We start from the raw sequence: 10,957 nt of genomic DNA, 5'->3' as shown, positions 1-10,957 counted from the left end.
GAAGTGACATTAAACAAGGGTATTTTGGAAGAAAATAAACTTAAAATAATAAATAAAATGTTAATATAATTATTCATTTTTGTAATGTGTTTTTTATTTAATATTAAAATGATTGGGCTCCATACACAAAATAATAAAGGTCTATTGTAATTGCTAAAATAAATCACCATAGATACAGAAAATCTAGGTCAGTTGGTGTTGGGTGCTGGAGCCGTTCAAACCCACCTTGTGAACCACCAAAATGTCATGGAGGAGAGAAAACCTGCTGTGGCTTCAGGGCAGGGGTTCTGAAAAGAAATTGAAAAATATGCATGAAAATAAGCCAGAGCGGATATACAAGGATAAGGAGAACATGCATCTATGAGCAGCAAGTACAACCATGTTCTCTGTGTACAAATAAGTATGATCTACTGTTACAGGCATGGAGTGGGCCCAGAGTACACATATCTGCTTTTAAACATTAAATACACACGTATAGCATACAGACACTTTATGGTTTTTGAGAGGACATGCAGCAGGATGTACAACTCACAGGGTCTGTGACGGCACTGGAGAAGAGAGGAGGTTTCTCATTGAAGCAGCAGAGGATGAGCTCACACAGCGCCAGAGTGAAGTACAAGTAGAACGTGGTGAATCGCAGCTTGTCTGTCACCTCACTCTGAAAAGTAAAACAAGGACACACACACAAATTCTGATATACAGTTGGGTAATCTTCCCAAAAAAATCATATCACAATCTTTTTAACACAAAATCACATCTATGATCATGTCAAACTTGAAATGTACTGTTGTGAATATCCAGATTCTCTTACACCCTTTAAATGGGCTCTATTGTACCAATCATGAACATGTTTCAAAGCAGTTGTACATGGTCTGTTTATTAATAATGAGTGGGGGTTGATCTCAAAATGCAATTGTGTGCTTGCACCTTGGCAGGTTGCCAGTACAATGGTGGATTTGCCAGATGTCTTTCTGCAAAGCAAAATAATAAGTTGACATGCGTCCATGCTCACAATGAAAATACCAACATGCTGATATTTAACAAGTAATGTAACTATGGTCACCAGCATGGTAGCATGCTAAAATGGCACAAATTGTGTTTCTAAAAACAAATTAGTGCTGAAGCTGATGGCAATCTCCTTAGTTGTGTAGCTATTTGATCATAAATCTAAATAATTGGACACAGAAATTTGATGTGATGATGGTGTAAGATGAAAAAACAGGTCAATTTCTTTACAAAATGTTCCTGTGCCAAATTGAATGTCTAAAACAAAACTTCCAACAACAAGAATTATTTCTAAGTAGCAATGCATCTTGCATGTCATTAGAGGGGAGTTTCTGGCTTCAGGCCTGTCAGAACCTCATGAAGCGTTTAAGCATGCAAATGTCCTAAAGATCCACTTCCATGCTTTCATTTGAGTTCACACACAGTCATCACTCACTTCTCTTCCTTCCCCAAGTGAACACAAACCTCAAAATCAGGCGAACACAATTACAAATAGACGTGTCAACTTGGAGCATGCATATTTGCTTCACCTTTTCTTTAGCGTGTGGACATATTTTCTGGATCAACCCGATTATAGCAGCCAAGGGGCTATAGTAGCCTGGGCTGACCCCAATGCTGGGCTGCTTGTGTAACAGTGAGGTGTGAAATGATTCTGCAAACGCCTCGCAAGCACTTACTTAAAACTTGTTCAAATCTGATCAAACCTCTTACACACTCAATCAAATTTACATTGACTCAATGGATAAACAGACATTCCCCACATAATAGGAGTTGCATTGGGACTGGTCGTTTCATATAGATGTGGCATTTAAGTGAACTGACAGGATGCGTAATGTACACCACATCTACATGTGCATGTAATATCATACGCACAGCCCACATGCACCATATTAACAGACGTCCCCTTACACCTCACACATAGTGCAGCGCTGCATCAAACACCTACACGCCTGACCTAGAAAATAGTTTTACACATGACGATCCCCATATAGAGGTTTAAGCATACTTCTAATTATTTATCAACTCTTCACATATAAATGAAGTGTGTGTGAAAGAGAAACATGATCTATTAATATGCTCATATGGTGTTGCTGGGGAGAGGGTCGTTTTCCAGTGCCCTGCGTACAGTCACCAATCATGAGCTCCGGGCACCAGAAACGGTGCCATAATGTGATAACTCGGCTTCACACATTTGACAGCGATTCCTGCGCTACAATTCTACAGGGATGATATGGGGGACACACAGACCTTTATACACAGAGATATCAGATCAAATAATATGCTGTGTGAGTTTGTAAAATCTGTTGTTTACTAAAAAGCGTTTCTTCCTCGAAGAAAAACTTTAAGCTTAAACATGTCAGACACATGACTTTAACAATTTCTGCAATATATGAAATCCCCCCGAAATGCTATTTAAATACTGTTTTATTTATTGGTCCTTGGAATCAAATGCAAGATTCAGAGAAAAGTGGAAAAATATTATAATTTCTATATTCTCCCAAACAAACTCTGGAAATTACTTGAAGTAACTTTGAATCAAAATGTTTTGCTTCAACCTTTGTAGTAGAAATGTTAAGAAATAGGTCACTAATCACATTACTCACAGAGGAAAAGGGGACTTATTTGGGAGTCTAGTAATTCCAGTAGATTATAGCTCTGTGGTTCTGGGAGCAAGATTTAACACAGCAGCTAGCCACATAATCGCCTGTGTCAATGATGTTTTTGAGTATATATATATATATGATATTAACAACTCTACTGTATCAATCCTCATGCATATGATCATCAGTTTTTACTATGTGTCTGCCTCTGATATACACGTTTAATGTTTTCTTCTGTTTCCCATGTGCTCCTGTCTGCTTGTGTATCTCTTCTCCAGTGTGACACCACTGACTGGCTCGTCTTGCTGCGTGCACCGTTTGTTTGGTGTCTGCTGCCGCTCTGTTAGCTGCGCAGCACTAGAGGTGATATAAGTATGCTTAGAACAACAGGCCTGCTATTCCCTCTTCGCTTTCTGCTTAGTGGTGCCCTGGGCTGACCCTTACAAAGCATCCAAGCTCCAAGGAAACTCCTTAGACAAGCTAGATGGGGGAGGGTAGACTTAAACATGGGATAAGAATCTTGGCAAGAGGGTGAGGAAGGGGAGATTAAAGGGGAAACAAGTTGGAATGAGACATGTAAAAGGCAACAGCTATGATGTGTGTGTGTGTGTGTGTGTGCTTACCTGGCTGGAGGCCTGTAGGATCTTGGAGCGGAAAGGCACAATGGCACACAACACAGACAGGAACCAGAAGATGAAGAGGACCCCCGAGGACTGAACCCCACGTAACCTCTCAAACTGGATCAGAAACGTGGCCAGCAGCTGAGAGAGGGAGGGGGATATTAAGGGAGATTCCGTGTTAGATTAGCCGAGAGAGGATCACGGAGGGCATGTGAGGTAAAACGTGTTCTGGCTGGGTCAGTATTTCGTGCTGATTGTTCTTCCATCAAGTGCTGCTGGCTTCTCTGTATCCTGACATTCTCTGTAGCCTCTATTAATACCATACACTGCTCAAATACACTGCTCTACGACTGCATTTACATGAGCACCAGTATCCCGGTTATTATCGGGTTTTTGAAGTATCCCATTTTTTTTTGTTTAAGCATGTTAAGGTCTGAGGAAGAAAACGCACATTATGGGGAAGTGAGCCCCTGCTTATTCAGGTTATTACCACATTAGCGACACATCCAGATTGGTGTTGGAGACTTCATGTTCCTGTGTGAATAGAGTCCCTTCACACAGTGCCCCTTCTTCTCCTTTCCTTTCCCCTTCTTGATGATAAACTCAGCACAGCCTCTATTCTTTTTTTTGTTCAAACAAGTAAGTTGCTAAGTTAACGGTGACGATAATGTTGTCATTGTGTTGAGTCAATGTTGTCAGTTGAAAAAGAAAATCTTCATCAGGTGATCTGGGCTGCTGACTGAGCTCAGAGTGAACTAGAGGTCCTTCGCACTAAAGCTGCTGGACCTGAGACGTCTTGTTTTTTAACAGACTGAGCAGACTTATTTGGTGTTTAGATCTTCATCTCTAAAAATATAAATAAAACACCAAAATCGTTGCAGTTTTTGAGCAGGATAAATGTGAATGTTGTTCAATGCCACGACTTTCCTATTAGAGAAGCTGCCTTGTGACCGGCTGGCGAGAGAGGACCTGAACCTCCCAACTGCTTCACTGGCTCACAGAGCACAGACTGTGGTAGCCCAGGTATGACTGTGTGCAACCACGTGAGAGTTAGTGGGGCCTTCCTGAAAAAGGAAGTGTTCCTTTCAGGAAACCTTCCCAATCTAAACAGAGCCTCTTATCTTCGCTTCACTTCTGTTGGTTATCGAGCTTCACTGGTGGGGGGTGGGATGAGGGATACATGTGCACAGTTTAGCCCAGGAAGACTGTTTTCTTATTCGCCTGTTGAGGGGAGAAAGTGTCTCTGTGCTAACCTCAAATCTCAGTTCAACAAGAGGACGTATGAGACCATTCTGTGACACCACAGCTAGTTTGGAGGCTGTCACGGTCCAGTTTAAAACGTGCACAACTCTGATGAGGAAACTTGAAGCCTCCAGCGCACACAGAGAATTATCTAAGTAAAATTAGTGCAATCCAAAAACTTAAAAGCAATTCATTTTTTGTGGACAAAACACAACGCAAAAGCTGTGTATTTTTATATATTGTAAATCATCTCTGTAATGTGATCTAGTGGTGAAAAATATTTAGAGACAATCTTTTGTAACTGCTCCAACACTTTAGCAAACATGCTTTATAGCAGCATTTCATCTTAATTTTGTCTTCTAGATTTTTTGAACGTAATTCAGAGTTTCTCCAAGGCAAAGATACCTGACTGACTAATAGTGTTGGAATATTTTTGCAGGTTTAGTGAGACTCATTTTTAGACTGTGTTTTATGATTAGACCTCACTGTGTGCTCTGTACAAGCCTGGATTTGCATATGAAAATATGTTCTTCTGTATTTCCCTTATAAAATCAACACAGTGTGCCAATGATGCATATTTACATGCCTCCATAAAGGAGATTGTGTTTCCCTTTGTTTGTCTCCCTGTCTGTTAGTTAGCTGGATTACGCAAAGACTACTGGATGGATTATCATAAAACTTGGTGTTAGGATGTGGTATGGGTCAGGAAAGAAACCATTAACTTTTGGTGCAGACCAGAATTAATGGGGTGATCCAGGAATTTTGTTTCACTCTCGCTGCAGCGTTTCTCACAGAATCCGTTCAATCTATGGTGGTAGCAGCAGTAAAGGCACATCACTCAGCGCCAGTCAACAAGTGATGTCTCTGCTATTTTCCAATCTCTCACACGTAGAACTGATCTTTACAATAACCTGCTGAATTCATATTTATGTTCCTGGATAAACAGGTCGTCGCTTCCTCAGCAACAATAGTTGAAACACTACATTACGTCATAATCTGCAGGAAGAATTTCTCTCCTGTCTGCAAGAGTGTGTGTGTGTGTGTGTGTGTGTGTGTGTGTGTGTGTGTGTGTGTGTGTGTGTGTGTGTGTGTGTGTGTGTGTGTGTGCTTTTCACAGCAGAGCTTTGGGGAAAGTATTAACAGACATGAGACTAAGTCGGTTAGAGGTCATAAATGTCGGTTTCGATACATTTTCAATTAATTGCCCAGACCTATTAATGAGAGCAATTTGGTGCAAGTATGAAAGGGTAAGCAAGTTAAACATAAACAAGCTCTTTGAACAAAAGGATTGAGTATTAGATTACCCCAGAGTTACATGCCCTCTTAAAAAAAGAGATGAAAGACGACTTCTTTTGTAACAGTTCCTCAGATGGACATACTATATCCTCACCATGGTCATGCCAAGAACCAGCGGGGTGACAAAGTAGATGGGCGGGTGGCCGTTTCCCTGCCGCAGTTCGTGGAATGTGTAGAAGAGATCTGTCCAACACACTATCCATAACAACAAGCCAAACACCTGAGAGCGATAAGAGAGAAAAGAAAACAGACATTAAATATTGGAAAAACACAGGCTGCTAACCCACTAAACATTACACACTGGGAGAGTGTTTCTGGCCAGTCTGTTTTCATTGTTGGCCAAGTGGATGAATTATGATGACACCTAAAACTGTAGCATTTTAAGAGGTTGTGATATAAATGAATATAAATTAAGTGATATTTATGTTTTTGGGAAATTGATAAAAAGGAGGATTATATTGCAGTATCAACAGAGATGTGGGAGGACTCATGTCAAGGTTTTGGTTGTAATTATAAGCTTTCTTGAGCTGCACTTTCACCGTGGGAACATTGTTCAGGAACTATGAACTGTAAGCAACAGAGTTTGAAATAAGTTCCGGGGAAATCTTTGGTGATTGGTGAGGTACCCCAATGTTATATTTTTAGCCAGTCAATCCCTACAATATCCATACAATGTATTACTTTGAGTCAAGCATTTCGGATGTTTTGCGCTTCGTTACAAGGGCTCCTCTCTTTTGATCCATCTCCTCCGTGTTTTCCGTCTTTGTAATGTTCCTAGATTTATTTAGTGTCATCACTGTTGTATAATCTGCATAACTGCTGTCTGTTGTAAACCAAATTTCCCCCCAGGGATCAGTAACGAATTTCTGATTCTGAACTTAATGAGTAAAGTAAACGTGTGACTGTCACTCTTTGCTTGACTATGTGCATGCTTTGATGTGGACAAGTGTCTTAGAAGGTTGGTGAAAGTTTAGCAGAGCGTCAGTCAATATTTTGTGTTAACAGTGGTGTTGGAAACTGAAGTGCAGGAAAGAAAAATGAATTAAGGAAAAGATGAAGCTCCCTCTCACCGTTTTGAACCTGTTCATAATGGACATCATGATGTAGCCCTTGTTGTTCCTCTTGAGATAGAAGAGGTAGACTGGGCTCACGGCCCACAGGTAGATGCACGGCAGCCATGACAAGACAGACAGCTGGAAACACTCTGTGAGGTCGGGCCGCTCTGTGTGGAACGTCTGATTGGCTACCTGCACAGACACACAAGATACAGGGATCAGCGCTTTAGTTTACAGACCAACATTTGTTATCAGGCAACACCAAACAGTGCTATCTGAACCTCTCCCACTAATCGAGAGCGACAACACTGTCTAAACAGTGCACACATGTGTCAGCACACACACACACACACACACACACACACACACACACACACACACACACACACACACACACACACACACACACACACACACACACACACACACACACACACACACACACACACACACACACACACACACACACACACACACACACACACACACACACACACACACACACACACACCAGATGTTTTCCTTGAACTGAAATCTGTAAACAGTTGCTTGTCTCTATAGTCACGGGGGCAGGATACATGATGGGAAATCCATTTTCTCACATATTAGATACTCGGCTTACACGTCAGTCTAGGAACACAACTTTCTGAGAGGCAACAACAAAGAGGGAAGTTAAAGGTCAGAGCAGCAGCGGCCTGACAAACACTCTTCTGACCGTTGAATATTAGCTCACTAAAAACATTACTTTGGTTTTTATAAACTGAACTTGGGTTCAAAAGCTGGTTCTGTTTAGATAAATACTAAACACAAAATACCACTTCCCTTTTTAGTGCATACAGAGCATCAAAGCTGGGACTCTTCCCAAGTGATTCAGATTAAAAAGGGGCTGGAGGTTAAGGCCAAAAATTATATCACGAAAAAAAAACCCACAAATTTATATTGTGATAACTATTATTAAAAAATAGTAAGAAAGACAAAATAATTCTTGATATTGTTTCAATGCCAAGCCATAGATTAAAAACTCTGTTTTTCTGTCAGCTCTGTTGTTACTGCAGATATCTCAAAATGTCGAAATAAAACATATTGGTGGTCTACTTCACCTGCGTCACAGCAGAATAGCCAACGTGTGCACCCGAGGAGCTGATGGGGGGGGGAAAAAATGTACTTTCCTGGATTTGATGTGCGTCACAATGCTGCCAGTGTGTGATTTTACAGTGGTTTACAGTTCTTGAGGATGTTTGGACATGAATCATTTGCCATTATCTACAGTTCCTTGACAGTTGATTCGATCCCCGAGAAACATTAAATGGGCTGCTGCCACCAAACCAAACAAAGCCAGACAAACATTAGCTCACTTGGGACCTTTAACATAATTTTTCCTAAGTGACACAACAATATTTCAACTTACAGGAATCAAACAGTTAGCGCCACGTGGTTTCCTCGGTAAGGTACCACAGTGCCAATGATTAGTCAAGGTGTAGGCTATTACAGGACGAGGAGTTTTCATGATGCACCTCCCTAGATACAAGACTACCAACAGACCAAAGGAGGCTACTGTCCTAGGGACCCTAGATTCAGACTGTAAAATATGTTTGACAGACAAAATGTAACTGATCTGGAACCCATATCTAGAGCTTCTTTCAGTCTGCTCCTATTCATTTTAGGATGAAAAAGACATGCCCTGCACGTAGAGGATGCTGAAGAAGAGATCAACTTTGAAAGACACCAACATTTTGATAGAGTTTGGCAATAAGGCCTGAATGGGGGTCAGTGTCGATGTGCTGTAGGCAATAACACGTGATATCTGCAGCAGAATTTATGAGTTATGTGAGATATGTAACTCTATAATAATATGTATGTACTTGAAACAGCTCACACGCCTCTGGAAAATGCCCAGTAAAAAAAAAAAGTTCTGTAAGACAAACTTAGCTCAACGTTGTATGAAAACAATAGGATTCATTCATTTTGCTGATGAGGAACAATAACTGACCACTAAGGAGGACATCCGGAGGAGAAAGGTAAACATGAATGACTGGGATTATGCAGCCCTCACACCGTGGTTATTGTGCTATACTGGACTAACACAGTTGAAGGCCCACCCACAGATAGAATCAAGATAAATACAGCTGCCGCTCTCCAGCCAGTGTCCATGCATCACCACCCCCACCTGCTAAAATATGTGTGTACGGCTTAGTGTGTGTGTGGATATATGGACTCTAGTAACTCATGTAAATAGTAGTAAAGCAAAGATACACATCCAAACAGTTTTTACACGTCTTTTATGAAGGATTGCGCTTTAAGAGGGGCTGTCTCCTATATGAAGCTTCATGTGTATCAACCAGACATGAAAGTGGTGCTACTCTTCACATCTGTCTCTCAGTCAAAACAATCAAAGCAGTAACACAATGGATATATTTTAGATGTAAATGCTTTCTCATTCAGGTTAATACAGGCACAATCCTGCACCCAAATAATATTTGTGCACTCTCCATCATTGTTGCGGTGTTTACCTTAGAAGTAATGGCATCTGCACTGTTTGCATTGCAAATTGGTGAAAGGCACAACTTACACACCCTTCATACAACATTTCTCCTTCCACAGGTCACTCTGGAGAGCGGGATAGCAGCTGATAGCACGTTATTTGTGTATGCGTGTAACGCACAGAGCAGGGGAAAGGTAAATGTCAAATTTAACAGCATTCAGATATCTGCACTGCACACTGGGGAAAGGTCCGTGAGTAAATAAAATGTTTAAGGACTGACCATACTGCACAAAGGCTGGCTCTCTCACATTAATTCTTACCATGATGACAAAGGCACTGTATTAAATGAGTTTTCTTCTATGGTGGCTCATCTTTCACTTCCATGTGACCATATAAGACTATGGAATGTTTGACACATTTGTCACAATTTAGCGTTTCCACTTTGAGAACCCACTAAAGAAAATAATAATAAATGAATTGACTTCAAGTCCCCTTGATATCCCTGATTATATTTTTAAACCCATGAATTATTTTCTAAGAAATCAACCAAAATGTTGAAAAATACTGATCTATTAAAATTCATGAATCAGCAGTTGGACACAAAAATATATGCACTCATGCTCTAAAAATGACCGCAGGAAATAGAATAAACCCTTGTGAAATACACATATTGGCTTTTTGCCATTTTTAAAAATAGCCTCCGATAGTGACAATACTGCATATGACCTACACCTGATGTAACTGCTAACCAGTAGTTTTGATACATTATTCTTCGCACATTAAGGCATATATCTACTGAAAGAGTGAGAAACAATACATCTAATGGTTAAGGGAGTATGGTGCACACGATGCACTCCTCATCTCATCTAACACAGAGGGTGTTCCCATCCAGTGCGAAACTGAACATTTTGTAACTCCACAGGTGCACGAGGCTGCAGAGCCCACACTAACTGCAGAATACCGTGCCTTTATTCCATCTCACAGACTTTCAAAGCAGTTATCACAACACTTAAGACCCGAAACCTGAAACTTCAACAAAAGATGGGATTAAAGGGGAGAGGTGCTTTGCAGTTACAGCCAGCCAGTAGAGATGGGAGGATTTCTTCACTTAAATGAAAGGGGGAAAATAAAACACAAAGAGTCTGAAAGAACTCAACTATGACAAGGAGCAGACAGCACTAACCTACAGGTCTGGAATTTTCCTCCTCTCTCAGAATATTCTTAATTCCATCATAATAATCAAATTCTAAATAAAATGGATATTGTTGATTGTGAAAATGAATAATCAATCATGAAAAGCAGCACTATTGGGACTGTCTGCCCGGGCAGCTGCACTAAGTTCACTACATGACGGGCGGGAGTCACTTTCACTGATTGAGAATGAAATGTAGGTCAAGCTGCAGCAAGAAATCCATCAGCAAATATATAATAATGGCAGAGAGTTCACAAATCAACTCATTCACAGAGAGTGATTTATACTCAGAGCAAATGAAAAACTCTACTAGGAAATTCCAAACCTCTGAATAAGCAGTAAGCCTTCGATGTAACCAGCAACCCGCGGGCTCATCTCAAACATATGCAACCTGATAAACATGGCCTGATGTGGGCAACTACACCCAGAGAGTCACGTCTCTAACTTATTTAACAAATGTAGAT

General features: G+C 40.7%; 1 protein-coding gene across 2 annotated transcripts in view; it reads right to left on the bottom strand.

Moving 5' to 3' along the window:
• Positions 1-10,957, bottom strand: part of abcc3 (ATP-binding cassette, sub-family C (CFTR/MRP), member 3) — a 48,832-nt gene that overhangs the window by 27,216 nt on the left and 10,659 nt on the right. For both annotated transcript variants that reach the window (XM_034570651.1, XM_034570652.1), the window contains exons 2-6: positions 6,835-7,011; positions 5,859-5,984; positions 3,230-3,367; positions 533-658; positions 226-287 (exon numbers count right to left, since the gene is read on the bottom strand). In XM_034570651.1, coding sequence (XP_034426542.1) covers positions 226-287; positions 533-658; positions 3,230-3,367; positions 5,859-5,984; positions 6,835-7,011 — 629 coding nt within the window. The remainder of the gene's footprint in view (positions 1-225; positions 288-532; positions 659-3,229; positions 3,368-5,858; positions 5,985-6,834; positions 7,012-10,957) is intronic.

Source organism: Hippoglossus hippoglossus, chromosome 19 (genome assembly GCF_009819705.1).
Source record: "Hippoglossus hippoglossus isolate fHipHip1 chromosome 19, fHipHip1.pri, whole genome shotgun sequence".
In the NCBI taxonomy this organism is placed as follows: Eukaryota; Metazoa; Chordata; class Actinopteri; order Pleuronectiformes; family Pleuronectidae; genus Hippoglossus; species Hippoglossus hippoglossus.
This window is presented reverse-complemented; position numbering and strand designations above follow the sequence as displayed.